The sequence below is a fragment of the Stegostoma tigrinum genome, chromosome 7, assembly GCF_030684315.1.
Source record: "Stegostoma tigrinum isolate sSteTig4 chromosome 7, sSteTig4.hap1, whole genome shotgun sequence".
NCBI classification, from domain to species: Eukaryota; Metazoa; Chordata; class Chondrichthyes; order Orectolobiformes; family Stegostomatidae; genus Stegostoma; species Stegostoma tigrinum.
In genome coordinates this window covers 1,822,098-1,849,703 of record NC_081360.1, presented here as the reverse complement: position 1 = coordinate 1,849,703, position 27,606 = coordinate 1,822,098, and the positions used below count along the sequence as shown (strand labels likewise).

Here is a 27,606-nt window from a genome sequence, read left to right as displayed (position 1 = left end):
TCATTGCTGAGACTGGAGGGGAGTTCTGATACACTGGAATATTCAAATTCAAATCCTGTTTTTTTTTGAAGAACAGGAAGAATTTCTCATACGCTGGGAATTAGGCTATGATCACTGATCCTCACTGACCATCACAGGACTCAAGCCTAGAGGTCAATTTTTGTGACTAACACAGTGAGATATACTATACTGTATTCAAACAGCCTTGTCTTTTTCCACACCCCAGCTTCATGATTCTGAGTCAGAGGATCTCAGTGTAGAAATATTTCCTATATATGGGACAATCCAGCACAGACCCACTATCCACATTTTTCATCAAACACATTCCTGACACAATATTTAGTTATCGTGAAGTCTAGATAGCTTGAAGTGTAGTCACTGTTCTCACCGAAGTAATTGAACCATGTTGTTTGGATTGTTCATTTTAATCATTTATGGATGTGCCTACAGTTTTCGTTTCAAGTGGGAGCTGGAATGTCTCAGTCCTTAAGAGGCGTTTCTGAGGAAAAATGTCAGTGTTTGCAGGCGTCTGCTTGGAGAGTTGCCTCGTGTTTTCAGGGAGTTCCTTGGGAAATGTGTCAGTGTTTACTGGGAGCTCTTGAAAGGGGGGGAGGGGGGTGCGGGGGGAGAAGATGTGTCAGTGTTTCCAGGGAGTGTTGGAATGTGCCTGGTGGAAGGTGTCAGTGTTTTCAGGGGGGTGCCTGGGAGAAGGGGTCAGTGTTTACTTTGGGGGGGGGGCGGGGTGGTGTCTGGGGGAAGGTGTCAGTGCTTGCGGGGAGGGGTGGGGGTGTGCTTGGTGGAAGGTGTCATTGTTTGTTGAGAATCCCCAGTGAGTGTGTGAGTATTTACAGAGTGTCTGTGGGGAATGAGTATCAGATTCTGGTTTGCAGTTACTTTTCTGATGTTTTAAGTGCCTCCCAGACGCGTAATTCTGAACACTGGATTTATTTATGGGGATGTGAATGAGGAGACTTTAGACAGGTATTTTAAGGGCAAAGGAATCTCTTTATTTAGGTGCACAGAGGTAATTATAATTTAAGAAATGTGTACCTCAGTAAATTCTATGAAGTTAATCCAATACACTATGAAAAGAGATTACCACTATTAGATAATAAAATGTGAGGCTGGATGAACACAGCAGGCCAAGCAGCATCTCAGGAGCACAAAAGCTGACGTTTCGGGCCTAGACCCTTCATCAGGCCCGAAACGTCAGCTTTTGTGCTCCTGAGATGCTGCTTGGCCTGCTGTGTTCATCCAGCCTCACATTTTATTATCTTGGAATCTCCAGCATCTGCAGTTCCCATTATCTCTCTCTACCACTATTAGACATTGTTTTCTGTGGGTCAGTAAATAAAGTGTTTACATTGACACTCTCAGCCAGAATTCCTTCCAATAGGGTCCCAATGCACTGCTACTGATGTTGGAATTTGGGATCTCGGGGTTTATGCTCCTATCCCAGAATGTGATTTTTAAGTCCCAGTGGTCATTCTGGATCACCACACCTGGAGCTTGGATGAAGACTTGGGACTGTGTGGGTTTTTAAGTTTGGGTTGAGTCAGCTGACGTGCTAAGGCATGTTTTGCTGAGTAGCCGTTTCTCTTCACCTTTAGGTTTTGTGAACGGGTTTCCACCTCGGGTTGTGACTGAGGACTTGTGGCTTCGGTGAAGTCAGTGATTGATCTGGTTTGGATGGTCTGGGTCAGGTTCTTGCTGTTGGTGTTCTCGGTTCAGAAAGACCCATGTTTGGAAGCTGTTTGTTCAAATTTCTCCCTCCATGAGATCGGGGCTGGCAGTTATACTGACTGTGAGTCCCATTATCTTCACACCAGATCTGTAGTTTTCATTGTGCTGCTGATGTTCTCTTCTGCGGTTAATTAGCTTCCCAATGGTTAGAGCATGTGTTAATGGATTTGAATGTCTAGTATCTCCTGTAGGCTCCATACTGTCTGTGCTGGGTAGCCCGAGGTGTAAAAGTTGTCTTGGATCATTTCCTGCTATCTCTTGGATCGGGGTCTGTTGGTTTCGGTCAATCCTCCTTTCGGAGAGGAGGTGCAAAATGGGAGTCCAGGCTGAGCAATAATTTTCTGAAGAAGGGTCTCGGCATGAAACATCAGCTTTCCTGCTCATCTGATGCTGCTTGGCCTGCTGTGTTCATCCAGCTTACACCTTGTTATGTCAATAATTCCACACTCGATCTCTGCTCCCAGGCATGATGACTGTGTTGGGTATTTCTCACACTCAGTCCAACTGTCTCTTTGAAGACTTCGAAAGTTCAGGATTCTGCCCTAAAATGCAGAATTTGTTGAAATGTTTTGCGATTGGCGATTGTTACTGGGTCCTGCATGAATGAATACTTGTGCAGGTTTCCCAGTGAGTGTCAGTATTCACAGTGATCCTGTGGTTAATGAGTCAGTATCTATAGAATTTTTCCAGTGATTGTGTGGAGTGCTAATTACAGAATGGTCACTCAGAACTATCTCAGTACCCCAGGGATTTGCTGGGGAGTTTGTCCTCACTGCAGTGCGTGAACGGTATTTAAGGTGACCTTGGGGAGTGTGACAGTTTTGGCAGTATGTCTGGGATATTCATTCAATATTTGCGGTTGGTCCAGGGGAACTTTGTCATTATTTACTTGGGGGTCCCTGGTAGCGTATCACTATTTACAGGGGATGTTCAGGGAGAATGCCAATATTAATACAGTATCCCTGGGGAGTGCATCAGTATTTACAGGGAATTGTTACAGCATTTTGATGGGTCCCGTGCAGAGGAGATTGCGGGGTAACCCGACAGAAGTTTAAAAATCCTGAGCAGTATCGATCAAGGTGAATGGCAGATTTAAATTCAATAGGGTGGGGATTTCAAGGCCAGGTCATATTTTATCAGGTGAGAGGAGAAAGATTTTAATAAAAATGCGTGGAATTTTATTTTTGTTTACACAGGGTTCATGTATGGCATGGACTTCCAGAGGAAGTACTGGGTGCGGGTGCAATTACCGCATTTAAAAGGCAGTTGGGTAAGTACACGAATAAGAAATATTCGGAGGGACATGTCCCATGTTCCTGTGCTTGGCCCCAGTTCAGTTTGGGTTTATGGTCAGCATGGACTGGTTGGACTGAAGGATCTGATTCTGATCTATGTGGCTGCGTATCTCTAAAAGCAGTATCCGCAGGGAATCCAGGATGAGTGTGTTAATATTGACAGGGGTTCCAGAGGGGATGCACCTGTATTTACAGCATGTTCCGGGGAGGGTTTTCGGCGTTTTACTGGGTGTTTTTGGGGAGGGTATCAGCATTTAAAGGGCATTCCTGAGAAGTGTGACAGACTTTTACAGGAAATCGCAGGGCAGTGCATCACGGTTTACAACAAATCCATTGGGAGTGCATTAACAATTCCTGGGAATCTGACTGGGAATGTTTCAGTATTTATGGGAGTGCGTAATGTTGACAGGGAATTCATGCATGAAGTGTTAGAATTTTCAGAGGTCTTTGGGCAATATATCAGTATCTGCAGAGAATCCAAGGGGAATGTGTCAATAATTACTGGGTGTTCCAGAAGGAATACAACAGTATCTAGGGAAATCTGTCTGCATTTACAGCCAGTCCAGGGTGAGTCTGATGATGTTTACTTGAGTTCAGTGGGACTGTCAGTACTTTTTTAAAAAAAAAGCGTTCCAATGTAATATGGTAGAGTTTACAAGGAATCGCCAAGAAGTGTCAGTTTTTAGAGGCTTCTGCCAAGGAAATTATTAGTATTTGCCAGGGTTCTCACAGGGTCGATTTACCAGAATGCTGCTGACAGTGTGTCATCATTTACGTAAGATGGTGCCCATGTTTACGTGGGTCTGGGGGTCGTGTGTCCGTGTAACAGACTTCCACAGAGAGACAACAGTGAGTCTCCAGTGGCTGACTGTAATTTTCAGGTGTGCCAGTGTCAGGGTTTTGTGCCTTTGGGAGTGTGTTCATAATTATAAGGGATTTGTGGGGTAATGAGTCAGTATTGATAGATTCCCCAGTGAATGTGCTTGTATTTACATTGTGGGTGCAGGTGCAGCAGGGGTTGAAGACGGCAAATTGTATGTCGGCCTTCACAGGGATATCTTGGTGTATTTGTACAGGGCCATTGTGAGACCATATCTGGAGTGTTATGTGCAGTTTTGGTCTCCTTTATCTGAAGAAGGATGTTCTGACCATCGAGGCAATGCTTACCAGACTGACACCAGGTTGGACTGACATATGAAAAGACATTGGATTGATTAGGAGAGTATTTGCTGTAGTTTTGGAAAATGAGGGTGGATCTCATGGAAATGTATAAAATTCTAATAGGTCTAGACATAGTAACAAGCTTCTCTGATGAAGGGTCCAGGCCCGAAACGTCAGCTTTTGTGCTCCTGAGATGCTGCTTGGCCTGCTGTGTTCATCCAGCCTCACGTTTTATTATCTTGGAATTCTCCAGCATCTGCAGTTCCCATTATCTCAGAACAATATTCCTGCTGACTGAAGAATCTGAAAGCAGGGCTTTTAGTCTAAGGATACAGGATAGGCCACTTAAGACTGAGATGAGGAAGAATGCCCTTGCCGGAGATTTTTTTCATTCATTCATGGGATGAAGACGTCTCTGGCTTGGCTGTATTTATTGCTCATCCGTAATTGCCCAGAGGGCAGTTCAGAGTCAACTGCATTGTTGTGGCTGTGGAATCACATGTCGTCCAGAAAAAGTAAGAATGGCAGTTTCCTGCCCTAAATGACATTATTGAATCCGATGGCTTTTTATCAACAATCAACACTGGATTCATGGTCCTCGTTAAACCCCAAATTCCAGGTATTTATTGAATTCAAATTTTGCCATGTGCCATGGTGGGTTTTGAACCTAGGTCCCCAGAATATTACCTGGGTCTGTGGATTAATAGTTCTCTGATCACGCTACTAGGCCATTGCCTCTGAGTCTGTGGAATTCACTGCCACAAAGTGGTTGAGGCTAAACCGTTGAATGTTTCCAAGAAGTTTAATCGAGTTATTTGGATTAAAGAGAACACTTGGTATTGGGAGTCAGCGAGATCAGAGGACTGAGCTTGATAACCAGCCATAGTCATAGTTATTGGTAGCGCAAGCTTGAGTGAGCAGATAGCTTCTACTTTTGCTCCTTATTGATATTCATGTTCTTACGTATGTTTAGGGGCCCAAGTGAGCAGGTCATTATGTAAAAGGGACCATGGGATTGCATTAGTATTTATTGTGGGTCCCAGGGAGTGCGCCAGTTTTTACGGTGGGTCCCAGGGAATATGTCGGTCTTTAACGAGTATGTACAGAGTGTAGCACCAGACGGGATGAACTGAAGCTGTTTCCGCTTTTACAAAGGTCTCAGCTCGTGGTCAGTGGGTGTAGTGTGACGAAACTGTCACTTTAAAAAGGTTATTTTGTTTTTTTTTGAAGATCGCTCCTCAAGGCAGAGGTGGCGAAGTGTCCGGGGGCTTTAGGACGCCTTTGGGTGTGTTTTTTTGTTTAAAACCAACTTAACAATGGAAGAGGAGTGGCTAGTTCAGGATTTCTAGTTATATTTCAGCTGTAGCAGTCACAAGATTCGTGCATCCAGAGGGGTTACAAGCTTCAATAAATAATTCCGAACTGGCTTTCTCTGAAATCTCCCTCTGGATGTTGTTCCCTCCTGCCTTTAAGAATCTGTGTTTGAAATTACGTTTTTGCCAAGGGATGTGTTTATGGGATGTGACTAAATTGGCACAGTTAATTGGCAATAGTTACTGTATTGGGTGCGTTAGGTTTTCCGATATTTGTTATTCAGAATTCCACTTTCTAATATTCATGTTTTAACTGTAGTCTTGAAGTAAATTGTGTGTTTTGCTTCAAACAAGAGCATCATACCTGGAATACCCAGTTGACATCTGCCTATGAAATAAGAAAGTTAGGGTCTAGAGATAAGTGTGGAGCTGGAAGAACATAGCAGGCCAGACAACATCAGAGGAGCTGAAAAGTTGACATTTCAGGTTGGGACCCTTCTGATTATTTCAAAAATAGGGTCTTGGCTACTTTCTTAAAATCTTGAGGAAATTTTCCCCTGGCCCACAACAGGTTGGGGGCTCTTGTTGCAATAATTCTACAATTCCACTTTGGGTTTAGGGTTAATTGACTCCAAGGTGGTGAGTGGTTGTTGTTAGTGTCTTTTGTTTTGGGTGTTGCATTCCCTTGGTTTAAACAAGTCATGCCTTGTGTAGGAATGGCTCTTCCAGTCATCATTCGGAGTTTTCTGGGAGTGGAAGCAGTGACTTTGGGGTTTTTGCAAAAAGTGACCAAGGCAAAGCTGTTGGAATTGGCAGTCAAGCTGGAGTTGGGGTTACCCTTGTCTGTGAGGAAAGGAGAGGGACTCACAATATACTTTGAAAATGGCTAGGATTCAGTTGCAGATGAAGCAGCTTGGACAGGAAAAGGAACTCGAACAGCCTGGATTCTAGTTAAAAGCAAAGGAAAAAGGAAAGAAAAGAATCGCGCTTGCAGATAATGTGGATAGTCAAAATCTCTTTCTCCAGTGTAAAAATGTCAAATACTTGAGTGCCCAGGATGGAGGAAATTTTAAATGAGATGTGTGAGACACATGAGTGAAGTTTTTGTGTAGGATTGAAACAAATACAATAAACAGGCAGAGGATCAAGGGATATGGATTATGTACAGGCAGATGGTATTAGTTTAGAATAACATTGTGGTAGGCACAGCCATGGTAGGCCGAAGGGCCTGGTGCTGAGCTGTACCGTTTTATTTTTTAACGCTGTTGAAAAAAGCACAAAGAATCTTAGGGAGAAATATAATGAAGTATCTGATTCTTCTAAACGACAATGAGACAAGCTCAGACTACTTTACCTCTCCTCATTAGAAAACCCCTCCATTCCCAAGATCAGCTCAGTGAACCTTCTCTGCCCTGTCGCTAATTCAAGAATATCTTTGCAAAGGGCTGTCATATTGTTCATAATATTCTTGGTATAGTCTGATTCAACTTATTTATTTTAGCAAGGACTCCCTATTTTTAAACTTTATTCCCTTTGTAGTAATTGTCAGAATTTGATTTGCCTTCTCTATTACCTGCTGACCCTGTAAGGTCCCTTTTTCAGATTGATAATCAGGACTCCCGAAACCCTTTGTGCAGTCAGTCTGAAGCCAAACAGTGTTAGCCTGACAGTAAGTAAGAAATGTGCTGGACTGTATTATAAAGGATATGACAAGAAACAATAATTGCACCCTTAGAAACAAAGATGATGCATGATTTTATGAAAAGGGATTTTGTTTTTGATCCTGTTTGATTTCATTTTTTTGGTGTGGGTATAATTTGCAGAATAAATAAGGTGAGGGAGGGGATTGGCAGTAGGGGGATATGGATAATTTGAATTTTCAGAATCATTTTGACAAATTTGAATAGGGGCTGGAGAGCATCTGGGGAGTGAATAGGGCCTCTTAAAGATCAACAAAGCCATGATATTTGGGACAACTAGAGATGGATGCAATCCTCAACAAGTATTTCACTTCAGTATTTACTGTGGAGAAAAACATAGCTCCTCAGGAATTTGGTGAAATAAATAGTGATGACTAGAAAAGAGTCCACAATTGAAAACATGAGGTGCCGGGAGTCCTAAAGTGCACAAGGGCAGATAAATCCTCGGGCCTTGATCAGGTTTATACCAGGACATTGTGGAAGGCTTGGTAAGAAATTGAGGTGTTCTAGCAGAGATATTTGTATCATTGACAGCCACGGTGAGATGTCGGAAGACTGGAGGGTGGCTAATGTTGTGTCATTTAAGGGCTGCGAGGCAAAACCTGGCAACTACAAACCAGTGACACTGACATCAGTGGTGGGTACGTTGTTGGAGCAGATCCTGAGACTGGATCTTCATGCGTTTGGAAAAGCAGGGATTGATTAGGGCTAGTCATCATGGCTGTGTGTTGGAAAATCATGGCTCAGAAAGTTGATTTTGGTTTGAGGAGGTAGCCAGGAATAGATGAAGGCAGAGTGGTACGTGGCTCTCGGCAAAGTTAGATCACATGGGCTCCTGTGAAAGCTTGCCAGTTGGGTACAAGATTGGCTTGACGGTGTGAGACAGTGGGTGCTGGCAGAGGTTTGTTGTTCTTACTGGAGACCTATGTGTGTGCTGCCAGGTTTGGTTATGTTGTGTGTCATTTATATTGATGATTTGAATGAGAATATAGGAGTCATGGTTAGTAAGTTTGTGGGTGACAGTAAAATTAGTGGTACAGAGGACGGTGAAGGAGGTTATCTACGAACTCAGTGAGATCTTGATCCAACAGGTTGATGGGATGAGGAATAGTAAATGGAGGTTAAGGTGGATAAATGTGAAGTGTTGAATTTTTGAAAGACAAGCCAGGGCAGAACATGGACAGCTAATGTTCAGGCCCAAGATGGTGTTGTCAAACAGAGACTTTGGGGTGCAGATACATAGTTCCCTGAAAGCAGCATCACAGGTAGACTCGATGGAGTGATGAAGGTGACACTTGGCATGCTTGCCTTCATTGGTTAGAGCATTGGGAATAAGAGATTGGGGCGTCATGCTGTGGCTGTACAGGACATTGAGGCCACTATAAAAGCATTCTGAATTATCAGGAAAATCTTATCTGGCTTACTTGTGCCCTTTAGGGGAGGACATGTGACATTCTTAGCTGCTCAAGCTGACATGTGATTTCAAATCCACAGCAATATGGCTGCCTCTGAGCTGACCTCTGGCAATTAGTGATAGGCAACAATTTCTTGACCAGCTGGTGACATCCTCATGCCATGAATGAATAAATAAAAGTACATATTTGCCTCCCTACCTCTACAGGCAACTCCTCCAGCTCAGCAATTCCTCCTGGATTTGTAACATAGTTCAGGCCCATGCCATTTTCCGTAACACACTCATCACCTCCAGCACCTTCAACCTTCTCTGTTCCTATCATCTCAATAAACCCCAACAATGTTTCCTGTTCCTACTGCATTCCTCTGCGAGGAAATCCCTTGCAATCCCTTTAATACCTACGTCTGTACTTTGGTAACCCACTTTTGCTGAGCAGTCTCTTTCTTCTGATTTGTTCAGATTTTTTTTTTTGTGGTCTTCTAAGGCTCTTTCAATTGAACATATTCTTTTACCCCGTGAGTGAGACATAAGTAGGAATTTCTTGCTGAGCTTTTGTCACTTTCAATGTCCTTTGTTGGATATTTTAGTGTTCCTTCAAATGTTTTCCACTGTACACTTACAGCCATACATTTTAGTCAGTTTACCCTGTTTACACTGGTCAGTTCTCCTCTCAATTCTGTACAATTGTACATTATCTCTGAAAAAGTAGTACAGTTCTATTCACAGGATAAAATAAATGTTCCCAAACAGACGTGATATTTTGCAAAGAAAAAGACTTGAAACCAACAGCATCCCACAGAATACATGCTGCCCATCTGCAGTGCACAGGTCAGCACTGTGTTGAAATACTCTCCATTTGCCTGGATGAATGTAGCTCCACAATACACTATAAGCTTGACACCATCCAGCACACAGCAGCCTCATGTTTGGAATGATGATATTTACTCACTTCACTCATAACACACCATAACAGCAGTGTCCGCAATCTGCAGGGATCATCAGCAGCATTTCACGAGATCATAAACAACCTGGAAGGACAACAGCAGCAGATTCTGACTGACATGTGACTCCAGACCCACAACAAATTGGCTGACTCTTAACTGTCCCTCAGCAATTGCCCAATGCAATCAGCAACAGGCACTGAATGCTGGTCCATCCAAAGAAACCCTCATCTCACGAATGAAGAAATAAAAGGGTATATGTCCTTCTCCACCCTCTGAAAACACTGCAGTAATTCATTCTGGCTTTGTAACATCATTCAGGCCCTTGCCACTCTCTGTAATACTCTGACCAACTCAGGTGTTTACAAGGTCCCCTCCAAGCCACGCTCCTTCCGAACAGCACTGTGGCGGTCCCCGCACCCAAACAATTGCAGTGCGTCAAGCAAGGCTGCTCACAAACAACAACAGAAGTTGCTGGAAAAGGTCAACATGTGTGAACAGAATCCTAAGTTCACATTGCTCAGAACCATCACCACCTTCTCCAAGCAATTAGAGATTGGAAGTAAACGATGGCCACATCATATGCATGAACAGGCGACGAAACTGAGGCTATTCATGTCCCCTTCATCGTCTTTGCATTCTCTGTGCAACTCACAATCCCATCTATGGTTATGCTATGAACTTACATGGAAACATTAGATTTGATGTGTACATCGCATTCATCTGGAGCCCAAGCATGAATCCTTCCTCGAACTCACAAAAGGTGCAGCCTGCAAACTCACAAATCAACAATTTATTAGCAGTGATAATAGGAACTGCAGATGCTGGAGAATCCGAGATAACAAAGTGTACAGTTGGATGTACACAGCAGGCCAAGCAACATCTTAGGAGCAAAAAGCTGACAATCCGGGCCTAGACCCTTCATCAGAAATTTATTAGCATGTGTTTTTTTTAAATCTGTTGAACAATTCTCAACACATGCCAGCACATCACCTCCAAGTCCATGTGGTCCAAACTTGTTTATTTGCTTTTTCATTGGGAACCTGTTAAAATGCATCTGCAAAGTCAAATAAAGTTTCCTCCTGCCATCAATTTTTTGGGGATAGATATAAAATTCTAAGTTTGAATGTCATTAGGCAAAATGACAATTTAGTACCGAGGTTAGATTTCTAAATTTGAGGAATGCAGCTTATCATTAGATTACCTCTACCACTAGGCATTATCACTCTCATTAGACAGGGTCTGGCACATACGGTGGGGGAGGGGGGGGGTGCGGCTACTTGCAGTTGAGTCTATATAATGGCCCCACTTTCCGAATAAAGTGACACAATTAGAATGCAGGATAAAATAACATGGTGGAGAGCTGGATGAACACAGCAGGCCAGGCAGCATCAGAGGATCAGGAAAGCTGACATTTTGGCTCTGGACCCTTCTTCAGAAGTGGAGGATAGGAAGGGGGCTCTGAAATAAATTGTGGGGTCGGGGGGGGGAAGAAAGAGAAGCAGTGGTGTGAGGTGGCTAAATGAGCAGACTGAAGGAGAGAAGATGAAGGTCAAGGAGGTGCAGATATGGATCCAGTCAAAGTGAGTGCACTTGGGATGGGGGTTGGTCAGTTGAGGGAAGACTGACAGGTCAAGGTGGTGTGCATGAGGCTGGTAGGGAGGAGGTGGGGGTGGGGTTTAGTCAGTGAGGTAGGAGGAGTGGATAGACAGGACAAAAGACAGAGGTCAAGGAGGCGGGGACGAGTTTGGCTATTTTGGGACAAAGTCGGGGGTGGGGAGATTTTGCAGCTTGCAATGTCCACACTGAGACCATTGGGCTGCGGGGTTCCCCAGCAAAATATGACATGCTGTTCCTGCCACCTTCAGGTGGCATAGCTGTGGCACAGGATGGTGTGGATCTCCAACATGTTAAGATTAATAATGGAGCAAGAATTAAATGTTTTTCAGGCATACTGGTGGATAAATCATCAGAACCCAATAAAATTTATCCCAGGCTACTAGAAGAGGCAAGGAAGGAGATTGCAGAGGCCCGGTAGATGTATCTAATCACTTAGTGGCCACAGACGTAGTGCTGAATGATTGGAGGATAGGTAATGTGATTCCTTCGTTCAAAATGGGGAGCAAAGATTAGCCTGGTAATTGCAGAAGAGACAGCCTGACATCAGCAGGAGTGAAATAGTCGGAAGAAATTCTGAGGGAAAGGACGAATCAACACTTGCAAAGGAAGGAATTGATCGGATTTGGTAAAGAGAGATCCTGTCTGATAAACTCAGTTGAGTTCTTTCAAATTGTGTCCAAAAATATTGATGAGGTCAGTGCAAATGACATGGTTTGCATGAACCTCAGTGGAGCCTTTGACAACGTCGCACACGGAAGGCTGGTTCGAAAGACAAGAACCCATGAGAATTGAGGCATGTCAGCAAACTAGATCCTAAACTGTTGGAGAGTAATTTTTTGTCATTGAAAATCTTTGACCATCAGCAGACCACAGCATTCGGTGCCAGGCCCATTACTGTTTATTCTGTACATTACTGACTTGGTTGTGAAAGCAGAAGGTACCATCAGCAGGTTTGTAGAGGACACAAAAGTTGGACGTGCTGTCCATAGTGAGTGGATGGTCTCAGCCAACAGTCTGATATTGATCAGCTGATAAACTGAGCAGCGCAATGGCAGATGGAACTTATTTCTAATAAGTTTGAAACAATACGCCGTGGGAGGTATGGTAAGTGAAGGACATACAAAATGAACAGTAGGTACAGGCAGTGTATTGAGAAACGAAAAGGACCTTGGTACACAAGTCCATAGATGCCCGAAGGTGTCAGCACAAACAAACAGGGTGGTGAAGACACATGAACTGGGGCCACGTCCTTGCAAGGTGAATTGTTAGAGGTACCCGAAAGGATTTATCCAGCCTAGCAGGGGTGTTGGACCCTCAACAGATCCCATTAAGAGATGAAGGGTCTAGGCCGAAACGTCAGCTTTTGTGCTCCTGAGATGCTGCTTGGCCTGCTGTGTTCATCCAGCCTCACACTTTATTATCTTGTACTTCTTTTTCTTTCAGATTGTGTGAATGGCCAGGTCTTTGCATGCTCAGTTGTGATTGTTTACATTCTGCATTCTGCCAGCAGTCATTCAAGTGTGCAATGATTTCAAAAAAAGAAGTGGGGAGTGAACAGTCAGTTTCCTGAGTGGAGCGAGTCTTTTTTTTTTATAAAACCTTCTGTGGACTGTAATTGTTCGCTATTCTGTGTGCAGACTGCACGTGCTCAGTCCTGTGTGAGGAGTTGTTTCCAACCTGTGAACTGCAGTTGGCCAATCCTGTGTTGTAAACTGTTTTTGTCTATGTACATGTGACATAACTGCACAGAGGCCAGTATCCCATCACCAAGTCACCCTTTATTTACCCCTGCTTAGTATACTGCCTCTGGCCAGCCAGCCAGCTCAGAGTCATTCCCCCGAACTGAGGAGATTGACAATCTCCTGTTTTCTTTTCCTTTCGTATCCCATCATGGCAGATAGTGTAATTCGAATTCAGTAAGAATAACCTGTAATGATGTGTCCATTGTTGACCATTAGTTTTTTAAAAAAAAAAAATCCCAACCCCTTCGAATATCCTTTAGGGAAGGAAATCTGGCCAATTCTGACTGACATGTGACTCCAGACCCACAACAAAATGGCTGACTCTTAACTGTCCCTCAGCAATTGCCCAATGCAAACAGCAATAGGCACTGAATGCTGGTCCATCCAAAGAAACCCTCATCTCACGAATGAAGAAATAAAAGGGTATATGTCCTTCTCCACCCTCTGAAAACACTGCAGTGATTCATTCTGGCTTTGTAACATCATTCAGGCCCTTGCCACTCTCTGTAATACTCTGACCAACTCCAGTACCTTCAACTCTCCCTGTTCCTATCATCTCATTGAGTCCTGAAAATGTTTCCTCTTGCAACTCCACTCGACTTGTAAGGAGACCGCCTGCAATTCCTTTAACACCTACTTCCATATATTGCTAAATGGTTGTCGTTTACTGAAACACATTCCTTCTCTTCAGAATTGTTACTTTTTTTTGGGTTGTCTTCTCAGCATTTCTTCTTTGAATCTGATACTTCATGCCCTGAGTGAGAGAGAATGGGAATTTCTTGCTGAGGTTTTGTCTGTTCCAATGGAACATCCTTTTGTTGACTATTTTATACTGTTCTTTCAAATGTTTTCCACTGGTAGTTTACAGCCATATATTTCAGTCTGTTTACCCTGTTTACCTTGGTCAGCTCCCCTCTAAAACTTCTGTAATTGGGCTTGTTTCTGTTTCTGATCGTTGTTTGTAATTTGTGTGGTCTCCTGAAAGCCTCATAATTCCTTTGAATTCTACTTTACCACAATTTCCCAGAGGATCTCTTTTGGCATGACTCAGCTTCATTACACAACGGTTGATCTGAGACAGTTACGTCCCGAGCCAGTTGCACAACGTGTTATTCAAAGAAACACTTAAAATTTTAGACTCCAACTTCTCTTTGAATGTCACTGTTGCCAGTGTGATGGTCTCACATTATATGAAGATTGAAGTCTCCCAAAATTATGCCGTTGTTCCAAATTCCAATGAATTCATGTTTCATGTTGTGATGAGCGATGAAATGTTGATTGTACTCCATAATCTGAGGCAAAACGCTTTCTCTGCAATGCTTTTGTTATCCGTTACTGTCAGGGTTACCTATCCTGCTTTCCCATTCTGCCTGAATTTCTGTCAGGTTGTGTGTTATTGAATATTTATATTCCACCTTCAGTCCACCCTGCAACTACGTCTCCCTGGTGACTAAATCTCACTTCACTCTGTGATACAAGTCCATCTATCTCATAGCAGGTATTTGTCCTTTCAAAAAAATTGCTGAAATTTACTTATTACTGCAATTTCCTGTCACACTCCGATTCACAGATGTACAGTTTTAGTCAAACTCTATCCCTTCCTGCTCCTTCCGGCTTGTCTTCAGCCTCATCGCCATGCTGTTCCAATACTTCACCTTTTCTGTTTGGATTTGGAAAGCTTCTCTCACCTGAACCCTTTCTCTGCACCCTCTCTGTCAGTTTAAAGTCCTGTCTGTAAACCACCTGATGTGATTAACCAGGACACTGATCCCAGCACGGTTCCCATGATTATTTATTCAGTCGTGGGATGTGGGTGTCTCAAGCCGGCCACCATTTATTTACCACCCAAGCTGCCTTTGAGCTGAGGGCCTTGCTGGGCCATTTCACAGGGAGTTGAGTATCAGACTTGTGACTTCAGACCCAGAGCACGATGTCGGTCAGAGCAGGTGAGCACAGCACATGGCCTTCCCTGAAGGATATTAGGGGGTCAGATGGGTATTTCTGACACTGTCATTAAGTTATGGATTTATAGTCTAGTGACAGTAACACACAGTCATTGCCTGTCCCACTTGTAGCTCGTGTATCCTTGAGTACTGACACCAGTACAGCATAAATGAAAACGTCTTCTCCCTGACCATTGTGTGATCCTGACTCCTTCGTGTTGATATCACCCAGTATCTCTCAATGCGGTCACTGTCGCTGTGATCATCTAATTGTTGCCTTTGTGTGCAGTTTTGCAGCTACTGTGAGATCCTGAGTCAACAGAATTCTCCACTCCAGAGAGATGTGGCAGCAGAGGCCAAGGATGGAGACTGGGATTGTCTAGATCTCTACGGTCCTCAGTCCCATTCCACATCTGTAATCCTCACTGTCAGTCTAATATCTGACTCTGTTTATTTTTCTGTCTTTGACAGCCACCCAAAGTTGCTGACTCAGCAGAATTCCCAACTCCACTCTCATTCATCACCACATTGAAATTGACTGGTCAGCTCGAGAGACAACAGACAGGGAGACCTGGAGCATTCGTTAGATCCTGCAGTCATGTAAGATACTCAGTGAACAGAGCAGAAGGCTTAAAACATCGACCCATGAGTTATGATGTATCTACAGTACTGAAGGGGGCGCACCATGCGGAAAGACCACAGGGTCAGTCCCCACCCTGCTGATATTGTAGACTTGCTCATCCAGCCAGTGCCGGGTAGACCAACTTATAGGCTAGCCAAAGAACGATAACGAAAACTGAAATACTTCATGGACAACACTACCCACCCAATCCATTCCTCCCAAGAATTCCTCCACATCATCATGGACACCAGAATAGAAGAGGAAGAGATGATGATGATTATTCTTTGACATAACAGCACTATTTACATCCCTAAACGCTGACTGAGCCAAAGAGACGATGATCACACTGCTGGATGAACCAGGATGGCGGGCACTCCATGACACTAACAGAAGCAACACAGACAGCACCCTAAAAATGCTGGATATTGCCTCACAATCCATATACTCAAACAAATAACCGAAAACCAATGGGATCCCCCATATCAGGAGTGTTAGCAGAAAAGATTAGAATGGAAAACGCTCCCCACTATCCAACCCAATTTCCGGGTCTGCTGTGTAGAGGACACCTTGATGTTCTCACATGCACAAGACTAGAAGAAACCCAGTGACAGACAAATATCCTCACCAGAGGAAGAGGACAAGAACACTTCCTCAGCTATGGTAGAATGTGAGAGCAACAGGGAACTCCAGACCATTGTATACAAAATGTGTGCCACACATAAGGACCAGATGCCTTATCACACCCAACAACTATCCACCAACACCCGTAACAGAGGTGCATCAGGACATTATTCAAACGAACCTCAACACACTGCAGCAACCTGGAACTGCTCAGAGCAGGCACGGAGCACTTATACAGGATTTTTGAAGGGAATGGATACCCAAAAAGCACAATCTGCTAGTTGCCACAGGACAGGCTATAACAAGCAGGTACAATACAGTCAGACACACCAGTCACCCTACCGCAAATGAGAAACCTATCAGAGGTGGCCACAAGACACTTCAGACCCCGAGGTATCAGGCTAGTCCACAAACCAACAACCACCTATGACTGCTTTTGATGAATGCATGGGATCCCACACCCGGAACCAATATAAAATACCATGCAAGGATAGTGAAAAACATACAGGCCAAACTGGAAGAAAACTGACAACAAGGATGCCCAAATACCAACTAACCACCAAGAGACATGACCAGTTCTCACTGATTTTAGTACACATGGACAAAGAAGGACACAAATTTGACTGGGACAACACATCCATAACAGTACAAAGCAAACAGAGACATGCTGGGGAATTCCTGGAGGTCTGGAATTTCAACTGGAACTCCATCAACAAATACATTGATCTGGACCCAATATACAAACCAGTGAAAAACAAAACCGCAAGTGACACCCACCACCCCAGCAAACCGAGGCATATAAATAACAAGCAGGACAGAACACCAACACTTCACTGGAGGCACTCTGACGATGTTACCTAGCAGGCAGAAGAAACATCTGCAATCAAACACACTGTCGTGGCGAGCAAGTCTAAAACATGCACAACCTGAGGTGCAAATGTTCTCAAAAACTTCACCACCCTACTTTCAGCTCTGTTGTACTGAACCTTCAGAGGACAGCACAGGAAGCTAATAGTTATCAATCCAGGCCTGTGCTGTCTGAGTGAGGATAAGTGCAGCAGAGTTTAAAGTGGGCCCGTCTCAAGAGGGTGATATTGAAGCCTGGGATGTTTCCATTCAGAGTTCCTTCTCCAACTGTCAGTCATCTGCATCAGTGCATTGAATCCTTCTAACTCCTTGGTGTCTCTGCAACCTCCAGTCCTCCCTAAAATCTCTGTATATTTAAAACCTATGCCAATTCTGACTACCCTTCCCATCTTTGCAGATTGCTGCAGTCTTGATAACATGTCCAATCTTGGTATTGTCCTCCTCCTCCTCAAGTCACAACAGTAATGTTGACATTTGTCATCTTGTCCACCTACTTGCAGTCCACCTTGTCTCTAATATCCTCCAGCCCCGACTCACCTCCCCATGTGGATGTCATCCTCATACCCCTGCAACACATGATATCACTGTCACCTTCTCTAGTCCCGAGAACACTCCTGCCTCCCGTAACGCAGCACCACATGACATCTGTGACAATCAACCATTCCGACAGAACTCCCTATCTTTATCAACTTGTCCAGTGGGATAGCTCTTCCTGCCTGTGTAAACTGCTCCAATACCTGCAACCTCCTTTTGTATTGCGTTCTGAAGCCAGTTTAATCCTCCTCATGTCTGCAACCTCATTCAATCTCTACAATCTCCCCTATCGTTACAATGCTCCCTCATTTTCCCTCCTCCAGTCATAATTAGCCTTCCTAACTCTCTAACCTCTTGAAGTCACTAAAACCATCCATGTACCTGTAAAATCCTCTTGATTGCTGTATCCAACTCCAGTCCCTTCAGCTCTGTCTATCTCTGACCTCCTTCAGTCTGAAGAACCATGCGATGTCTGCCACCTCATCCAGTGTCTACTATTCTTTATATTACTGACTTCATCCAAATGCAAAAACCATCCTGATCTCTGTAACCTGCAGCATGTGAATCCCTCCCTATCTCTAGAATTGGCTGCAGCCCCTGTAGCACTTCTATTCCTGGAACCTTCTTTTCTTCTTGTAATGCATTCTATGTATCTAACCTGATCTCATTCCAAACCACAACTTAGCTGTATCCTCCTCCTCCTCTTGTTGCTATAACCTTTGTGAATTTATTGACCTCTTCCAAACTCTGTAATGCTCTGCATGATTGCATCTTCTTCCAAGCCTGTCAACTGTCTTTCTCTCTTAATCCTTACCTAGTTCCTGCTCATACCCCTCTCTCTGTAAAGCCCCTCGGTCTCCAAAGTGCTACTTGCCAATGTAACCTTGTCCTGTCCAAACAAAGGGCCATATGACTGTTACCTATTGCCACTGAAAGTCTCCCTGTGACTGTTACCTTCTCCATTCGTTATAGCACTTCCCTTCACTGTTACCTCCTCTGGCCCTGAGAAACATTCCTGTCTGTGTAAACTCATATTGCCTGTACAAATCTCTCTTGGACTATAACTTCCACAGATTGTCTCTATGTCAATAATGCCAATTGGTCACATTCCATTGCCCCCCATCCTTACAAGACTGACCATCTCTTCCCCACTCTCTCTCTAACCCTCCCTTTGTCTATAATCCCCTCCAGACTCTCTAATCCTTCCCCTGTTCGTAAACATCTCTAGTCCATTGAAAACATACTGGCTCTATCAGTTTCTTCAATCCCCAACATTGTCTCTGTCAGTGTAACCTTCTCCAGGAGATAGAACCTTCCCTGTCTATGTAAACCCCTACAGATCACCCAGATACTGAAGTGACTAATGAATGCAGGGCAGATAACCAGGACAGAAAACCAAGAAATGGCCCTGTCTCTCTAGCTCCTCCTATCAACACAACTCTCCATGCCTGTGTATTTGCATTCACTCCTTAAACCTTCCCCATCCTTGTAACCTTCACCAGCTCCATCAACTTGCCTTATCTGTGGAAAAAATCCAGTCCCTTCAGTCATCGCCATCTATGTAGTCTCTTCCATTCACGAGAAGTCTCCCTACATAGGTAACTTTTCTCATGCCCAGAACCCCTCACTATCAGTGTGTATCCTTGTAATCTTCTCCAGGCTGCATGACTCTCCCTGTCTCTTGAACCTCGACAGGGCTCTACAGCTGTCCTTATCCCTAACTTCTCCCAGTCACTCCAATGCTCCCTATCATTGTAAATTGCTCCAGTCATGACAGTCTCTGTATGGGGAGAAAGTGGGAACAGGGAACAGCGAAATGATCAGTTGTGATCTTATTGAAGAGTGGAACAGGCCCATGGAGCTGAAAAGCCTACACCTGTCCCTCTTACCTAAGTTTCTATGTAACACTGCCTGTCTCCATAAAGACCTCCAGTCCCAACTATCCTCGCTGTGTGTGTAACTTACACAGCATCCTTTCACTGGAACTTTCTCCCACTGCAGTATCCTCCCTATCTCTCAAACCTCCTCCAGTCTGTACAGTCCTCCTAATCTGCTTCCTCCATGTAGCCCGATAACTTTCCCGATCTTTGCAACTTCCGTTTGCTGCTGGAATCCTCCCTATTTCTGGAGCATCATATTTTCCAGTGTCCTCACCTTCGTGTGCTCCTCCAATCCCTACAGCCACCCGTCTCTCTGTGACCTAATCCTACACAGTCACACCTCTTAAAACAATGAAACATTCTGTATTTTTGTTACCTTTTTCTGCTCTTACAAATCTTCCCTGTCTGTATGATGCTCTGTAGTTCATCATCCTACCCTGTCTCTGCAATTTGCACCAGCCTCGGTTTCCCTCCTTACACCTGTAAACTCCTCCAGTCCCGACAAACCTCTATCGCTGTAAAGTCCTCCAACCCCTATCTCCCCCCGCAACTGTCAGGCCTGTTCCAGGCCTGACAGACTCTGCAGCCCACTGTCTTTCTAATCTCCCCCAGACCCAACAAATCTGCCTACAATCTGTATATTTTTCCAGCCGTTACAACACTTCATTTCTCTGTTCGCTCTTCCCCTGCCTTCAGCCCTCACATTCTTTGTAAACCAGCATCTCAAACACTGTTTGTGTAACTCTGCAACTCTCCCTCTGTGTTCCCTATTATTGTATCTTAAAATTTCACCCTCTCTGTAAACAGTACTTCCACTTCTGTCAATGTAAACTTGCACCTACGGCTATTACCCTCCTTGCCTCAGGAACTCATCCAGTTTGAAAAGTGATCCTTATCTGTACAACTGGGTCCAGCCCATTTTGCTGTTCCCCTCTCAGTGAGCCATTGTGGATTATAGCCTTTGATCTTTCTAACTTGTAGAATCTAAGCCTTACTTCATCTGTACATTTCTTCAGTTGCTATAACCGTCCATTTCTGTGTTAGATCCTCTATTCTATGCAGCTCTCTTTAGCTGTGTATAATGCACCATTCCACAAAGCATTGCCTTTTTGTGTCAACCACCCCTATCCTACAAACACCCTTATTCCTGTAAACTACTCCAGCCCTCCCAACCGCCCTATCCCCATGAACTCCTGCAGCCTCGACATCTCCATCTCTGTGTAACCTCCTCATAGTTCTAAGGTCCTGACAACGTGTAAAACCACCTCCAGTTACCCTCCTTCCACAACCCTCCCAATCTGGGCAGTCCGATCTAAATCAGATATCTATGCTGTCTGTGTAATCTCCTCCACTCCTGACAACCCGTCCTATTTGTGTTACCTCCTTTTGATCACATGTTTTCGTACTCCCTGAAACCCCTTCCTGTGATTGCAACCCTCTATATTTATGTAAAAATCTCCTGTACTTTGAAACCCTTCCTATCGCAGTAACCTCCACTTGCCTCTAGTGCCGTTCTGGGGACGTTTCAGAGAGATGAAGGTTTTTAGATCCTGGACATGTTACAGACAGGGGAAGGCTTGCAGACACAGGAGAATTGTGCAAATTTAGGAAAAGATGCGGATCCTGCAGGACGTTAGAGATCAGGTGAAGTACAGAATGGTACTGGATGGTACAGAGGTAGAAAGGGTTGTGGAACAAGAAGGAAGTTACTATTTGTATAATGGGCTTTCCTGATTGGATCATGAAATTCTAATGCAAAATGGTTTGTGTCTGCAAATGCACAATTGTGGGATCTTGCTGAGCTGGTATTGAAGCTCCTTATGAGAATGGCTGAGCACAGCTTCAGATTGCGAGACTGGGTGATGTGAGCTCAAATGTGAATCTATTTGCCCATTCTGTCTGTGTGGTTGACCCTTGTCTGGTACTGCTCTGGTAGAAAGCACACTCCATGCATTTAGCATTCATTTGGACTTCTTTGCTATGTTACTTTGAAGTAGCAGTTTTGTGAGCTGCAAGATTTGGTTTCTTATGGAAGAGAATGAAAACTTTAGTTTAAAGTTTTGGCAAAGATCTGTAGCTTGGGTTGTGGACAATGTTGTTGACTTGCTTGCTGACCTAGCTTTTTGTTTCAGCTGTTTCGTGACCATGCTAGGTGGTATTATCAGTGGAGCTTCCGATGAAGCGATGTTCTTCTACTCCGCTTGGAATTTACACTGTCCGGTCTGTTATGGTGAGTAGTATCATTTCTGGTGTTGATCTGTATGGGTTTGTAAATGTTTGTTTCGATATGTTTGATTGAAGTATGGGTGGAGAACCATGCCTCTCGGAATTCCCGTGCGTGTCTATATTTGGCTCGGGCTACTAAATTTGCTTTGTCCCAGTTACCTTGGTGGCCATCATTGTCTGAATGCACTGATGCTAAGAAGAGTCGGTCGTGCCGTTTTGCTGCTCGCTGATGGTCGTGTATTCTGATGGCTAGTTTCCTGCCTGTCTGGCTTATGTAATGTTTTATGGCAGTGGTTGCATGGTATGACATATCAGAATTGACAGCAAACCTCCTAAGACTACTAGGAATCATGGTGACTGACGAGCCCACAGCCACACTACAACAAACACTTAGAAGGATTAAAGACCCCATTTGCACAACATGCAGAACAAATGTGGTTTTCAAAATACCATATAAGAATTGCCACAAACATTACATCGGACACTCAGAAACATAAACATGTCAGCTCGGCGAGCAAGTCAACACCTCAAAAACGTTAGTGCTGAGCGTGACCCTGCCGTGCAGTTTCGTGGATCCTGTTGTTTTCTCCAAACTGCCATTAATGGGATTGTGTAACCAGGGTGTCTGGGTGCTGAGCTGCTTTGCTTGGTAAAGTTAGTCACCATTTGAATTTTCTTAGTGTATGCATTAAGACCAATGCTAGGCGATAGTATTTCTGGACAGTCTGTCACAGTGCAAACACCTATCCGATATAATCTCACCAACTGATTCACAGATTAGTGCACTCGGCCCTGAGACAATTCCATTCAGTGAGCCTGTTCTGTTCACCAGTCCCTACAGTACATCATGCCTGTAAAGCCCTCCAACTGCTGAATGTCTCCCCAGGCTCTAATCCCCTCCAGTACGTACAGCCTGGCCTTCATATGTTACATTCTGCAGTCCTTAAAGACTTCATTCCTTGTTATATCGGCAAATTGCTGTCTAACCACCTCAAGTACTACAGTTTTAGTATCTTTGTAACATCTTCAGCATCTGCGACCCTTTGCATTTCAATAACCACCTACGAAACATCGCAGTGTGTCTCTCTCTCTCTCTCTCGCGCGCGCAGTGTGTGTCTCTCTCACGCGCGCGCGTGCAGTGTGTCTCTCTCTCTCTCTCTCGCGCGCGCGTGCAGTGTGTGTCTCTCTCTCTGTCGCGCGCGCGCAGTGTGTCTCTCTCTCTCTCTGTCGCGCGCGCGCGCAGTGTGTCTCTCTCTGTCGCGCGCGCGCAGTGTGTCTCTCTCTCTCTCGCGCGCGCGCAGTGTGTCTCTCTCTCGCGCACGCGCGCGCAGTGTGCCTCTCTCGCGCGCGCGCAGTGTGTCTCTCTCTCGCGCGCGCGCAGTGTGTCTCTCTCTCGCGCGCGCGCAGTGTGTCTCTCTCTCGCGCGCGCGCAGTGTGTCTCTCTCTCGCGCGCGCGCAGTGTGTCTCTCTCTCGCGCGCAGGCAGTGTGTCTCTCTCTCGCGCGCGCGCAGTGTGTCTCTCTCTCGCGCGCGCGCAGTGTGTCTCTCTCTCGCGCGCGCGCAGTGTGTCTCTCTCTCGCGCGCGCGCAGTGTGTCTCTCTCTCGCGCGCGCGCAGTGTGTCTCTCTCTCGGCGCGCGCGAGTGTGTCTCTCTCTCGCGCGCGCGCAGTGTGTCTCTCTCTCGCGCGCGCGCAGTGTGTCTCTCTCTCGCGCGCGCGCAGTGTGTCTCTCTCTCGCGCGCGCGCAGTGTGTCTCTCGCGCTAGCGCGCGCAGTGTGTCTCCTCTCTCGCCCGCGCGCGCAGTGTGTCTCTCTCTCGCGCGCGCAGTGTGTCTCTCTCTCTCGCGCGCGCAGTGTGTCTCTCTCTCGCGCGCGCAGTGTGTCTCTCTCTCGCGCGCGCGCGCAGTGTGTCTCTCTCTCTCTCGCGCGCGCGCAGTGTGTCTCTCTCTCTCGCGCGCGCGCGCAGTGTGTCTCTCTCTCGCGCGCGCGCAGTGTGTCTCTCGCGCGCGCGCGCGGCGCGCAGGTGTGTCTCTCTCTCCGCGCGCGCAGCGCGCAGTGTGTCTCTCTCTCTCGCGCGCGCGCGCAGTGTGTCTCTCTCTCGCGCGCGCGCGCGCGCGCAGTGTGTCTCTCTCTCGCGCGCGCGCGCGCAGTGTGTCTCTCTCTCGCGCGCGCGCGCAGTGTGTCTCTCTCTCGCGCGCGCGCGCGCAGTGTGTCTCTCTCTCGCGCGCGCGCGCAGTGTGTCTCTCTCTCGCGCGCGCTGCAGTCCGCGCGCGCGCAGTGTGTCTCTCTCTCGCGCGCGCGCGCAGTGTGTCTCTCTCTCGCGCGCTGCGCGCAGTGTGTCTCTCTCTCGCGCGGCGCGCGCGCAGTGTGTCTCTCTCTCGCGCGCTCGCGCTGCGCGCAGTGTGTCTCTCTCTCTCGCTCGCGCGCAGCAGCGCCGCGCTGCGCAGTGTGTCTCTCTCTCGCGCGCGCGCGCTCGCGCGCAGTGTGTCTCTCGCTCGCGCGCGCGCGCGCAGTGTGTCTCTCGCTCGGCTCGCGCGCGCAGGTGTGTGTCTCTCGCTCGCGCGCGCGGCAGTGTGTGTCTCTCGCTCGCGCGCGCGCGCAGTGTGTGTCTCTCGCTCGCGCGCGCGCAGTGTGTGTCTCTCGCTCGCGCGCGCGCAGTGTGTGTCTCTCGCTCGCAGCGCGCGCAGTGTGTGTCTCGCGCGCGCGCTGCGCGCAGTGTGTGTCTCGCGCGCGCGCGCGCGCAGTGTGTGTCTCGCGCGCGCAGCGGCGCAGTGTGTGTCTCGCGCGCGCGCGCGCGCAGTGTGTGTCTCGCGCGCGCGCGCGCGCAGTGTGTGTCTCGCGCGCTGCGGCGCGCAGTGTGTGTCTCGCGCGCGCGCGGTGCGCGCAGTGTGTGTCTCGCGCGCGCGCGCAGGTCGGCGGCAGTGTGTGTCTCGCGCGCGCGCGCGCGCAGTGTGTGTCTCGCGCAGCGCGCGCGCAGTGTGTGTCTCGCGCGCTGCGCGCGCAGTGTGTGTCTCGCGCGCGCGCGCGCAGTGTGTGTCTCGCGCGCGCGCGCGCAGTGTGTGTCTCGCGCGCGCGCGCGCAGTGTGTGTCTCGCGCGCGCGCGCGCAGTGTGGTGTCTCGCGCGCGCGCGCGCAGTGTGTGTCTCGCGCGCAGCGCGCGCAGTGTGTGTCTCGCGCGCGCGCGCGCGCAGTGTGTGTCTCGCGCGCGCGCGCGCAGTGTGTGTCTCGCGCGCGCGCGCGCAGTGTGTGTCTCGCGCAGCCGCGCGCAGTGTGTGTCTCGCGCGCGCGCGCGCAGTGTGTGTCTCGCGCGCGGCGCGCGCAGTGTGTGTCTCGCGCGCGCGCGCGCGCAGTGTGTGTCTCGCGCGCGCGCGCGCGCGCAGTGTGTGGCTCGCGCGCGCGCGCAGTGTGTGTCTCGCGCGCGCGCGCAGTGTGTGTCCTCGCCGCGCGCGCGCGCGCAGTGTGTGTCTCGCGCGCGCGCGCGCGCGCAGTGTGTGCCTCGCGCGCAGCGCTGCGCGCGCGCAGTGTGTGCCTCGCGCGCGCGCGCAGTGTGTGCCTCGCGCGCGCGCGCGCGCAGTGTGTGCCTCGCGCGCGCAGCGACGCGCAGTGTGTGCCTCCGCGCTGCGCCGCGCGCGCAGTGTGGTGCCGCGCGCGCGCGCGCGTGTGTGCCTCGCGCGCGCGGCGCGCGCAGTGTGTTCTCGCGCGCGCGCGCGCAGTGTGTGCCTCGCGCGCGCGCGCCGCGCAGTGTGTGTCTCGCGCGCGCCGCGCAGCGGTGTGTGTCTCGCGCGCGCGCTGCGCGCGCAGTGTGTGTCGCGCGCGCGCGCAGTGTGTGTCTCGCGCGCGCGCGCGCAGTGTGTGTCTTGCGCGCGCGCGCGCGCAGTGTGTGTCTCGCGCGCGCGCGCGCTGCGCAGTGTGTGTCGCGCGCGCGCGCGCAGTGTGTGTCTCGCGCGCGCGCGCGGCGCAGTGTGTGTCTCGCGCGCGCGCGCGCAGTGTGTGTCTCGCGCGCGCGCGCAGTGTGTGTCTCGCGCAGCTGCGCGCAGTGTGTGTCTCGCGCGCGCGCGCAGTGTGTGTCTCGCGCGCGCGCGCAGTGTGTGTCTCGCGCGCGCGCGCGCAGTGTGTGTCTCGCGCGCGCGCGCAGTGTGTGTCTCGCGCGCGCGCGCGCAGTGTGTGTCTCGCGCGCGCGCGCGCAGTGTGTGTCTCGCGCGCGCGCGCGCAGTGTGTGTCTCGCGCGCGCGCGCGCAGTGTGTGTCTCGCGCGCGCGCGCGCAGTGTGTGTCTCGCGCGCGCGCGCGCAGTGTGTGTCTCGCGCAGCGCGCGCGCAGTGTGTGTCTCGCGCGCGCGCGCGCAGTGTGTGTCTCGCGCGCTGCGCGCGCGGCGCGCAGTGTGTGTCTCGCGCGCGCGCGCGCGCGCAGTGTGTGTCTCGCGCTGCGCGCGCGCGCGCAGTGTGTGTCTCGCGCTGCCGGCGCGCGCGCGCAGTGTGTGTCTCGCGCGGCGCGCGCGCCGCAGTGTGTGTCTCGCGCGCGCGCGCGCGCAGTGTGTGTCTCGCGGCGCGAGCGCAGTGTGTGTCTCGCGCGCGCGCGCGCGCAGTGTGTGTCTCGGCGCGCGCGCGCAGTGTGTGTCTCGCGCGCGCGCAGGCCGCGCAGTGTGTGTCTCGCGCGCGCGCGCGCGCAGTGTGTGTCTCGCGCGCGCGCGCGCGCAGTGTGTGTCTCGCGCAGCGCGCGCGCGCAGTGTGTGTCTCGCGCGCGCGCGCGCGCGCAGTGTGTGTCTCGCGCGCTGCGCGCGCGCAGTGTGTGTCTCGCGCGCGCGCGAGCGGCAGTGTGTGCCGCGCGGCGCGGGCGTGTGTTCGCGCGCCGCGCGCGCAGTGTGTGTCTCGCGCGCGCGCTGCGCGCGCAGTGTGTGTCTCGCGCGCGCGCGCGCGGCAGTGTGTGTCTCGCGCGCAGCGCGCGCGCGCAGTGTGTGTCTCGCGCTGCGCGCGCCGCGCGCAGTGTGTGTCTCGCGCTGCGCGCGCAGTGTGTGTCTCGCGCGCGCAGCGCGCGCGCAGTGTGTGTCTCGCGCGGCGCGCGCGCGCAGTGTGTGTCTCGCGCGCGCGCCGCGCGCGCAGTGTGTGTCTCGCGCTCGCGCGCGCAGTGTGTGTCTCGCGCGCGCGCGGTGTGTGTCTCGCGCGCGCGCGCCGCGCGCAGTGTGTGTCTCGCGCGCGCGCGCAGCGCGCAGTGTGTGTCTCGCGCGCGCGCGCGCAGTGTGTCTCTCGCCGCGCTGGCGCGCGCAGTGTGTCTCTCGCGCGCGCGCAGTGTGTCTCTCTCTCTCTCGCGCGCAGTGTGTCTCTCTCGCGCGCGCGCGCAGTGTGTGTCTCTCTCTCTCTCGCGCGCGCGCGCAGTGTGTGTCTCTCTCTCGCGCGCACGCGCGCGGCAGTGTGTCTCTCTCTCGCGCGCGCGCGCAGTGTGTCTCTCTCTCGCCGCGCAGGTCTCCGCGCGCAGTGTGTCTCTCTCTCGCGCGCGCGCGCAGTGTGTCTCTCGCGCGCTGCGCGCAGTGTGTCTCTCGCGCGCGCGCGCAGTGTGTCCTCTCGCGCGCGCGCGCAGTGTGTCTCTCGCGCGCGCGCGCAGTGTGTCTCTCGCGCGCGCGCGCAGTGTGTCTCTCGCGCGCGCGCGCAGTGTGTCTCTCGCGCGCGCGGCGCGCAGTGTGTCTCTCGCGCGCGCGCGCAGTGTGTCTCTCGCGCGCGCGCGCAGTGTGTCTCGCGCGCGCGCGCAGTGTGTCTCTCGGCGCAGCGGCGCAGTGTGTCTCTCGCGCGCGCCGCGCGAGTGTGTCTCTCGCGCGCGCGGCGCCGCAGTGTGTCTCTCGCGCGCGCGCGCGCAGGTGTCTCTCGCGCGCGCGCGCGCAGTGTGTCTCTCGCGCGCGCGCGCGCAGTGTGTCTCTCGCGCGCGCGCGCGCAGTGTGTCTCTCGCGCGCGCGCGCGCAGTGTGTCTCTCGCGCGCGCGCGCGCAGTGTGTCTCTCGCGC

At 49.5% G+C, this 27,606-nt stretch overlaps 1 protein-coding gene across 19 annotated transcripts in view; it reads left to right on the top strand.

The window, feature by feature from the left end:
- Positions 1-27,606, top strand: part of LOC125454422 (probable G-protein coupled receptor 139) — a 129,845-nt gene that overhangs the window by 6,890 nt on the left and 95,349 nt on the right. For 8 of the 19 annotated variants that reach the window (XR_009445897.1, XR_007247990.2, XR_009445898.1 and 5 more), the window contains 3 exons: positions 2,940-3,013; positions 15,344-15,472; positions 21,529-21,626. The exons of 1 other annotated variant lie outside the window; for it this stretch is intronic. Coding sequence is in view for 3 of the 18 variants with exons in the window: in XM_059646993.1 (XP_059502976.1) it covers positions 17,033-17,046; positions 21,529-21,626 (112 nt within the window). In the remaining 15 variants the exon portion in view is untranslated. 10 more of the 19 variants (XM_059646980.1, XM_059646983.1, XM_059646984.1 and 7 more) reach the window with 4 other exon arrangements.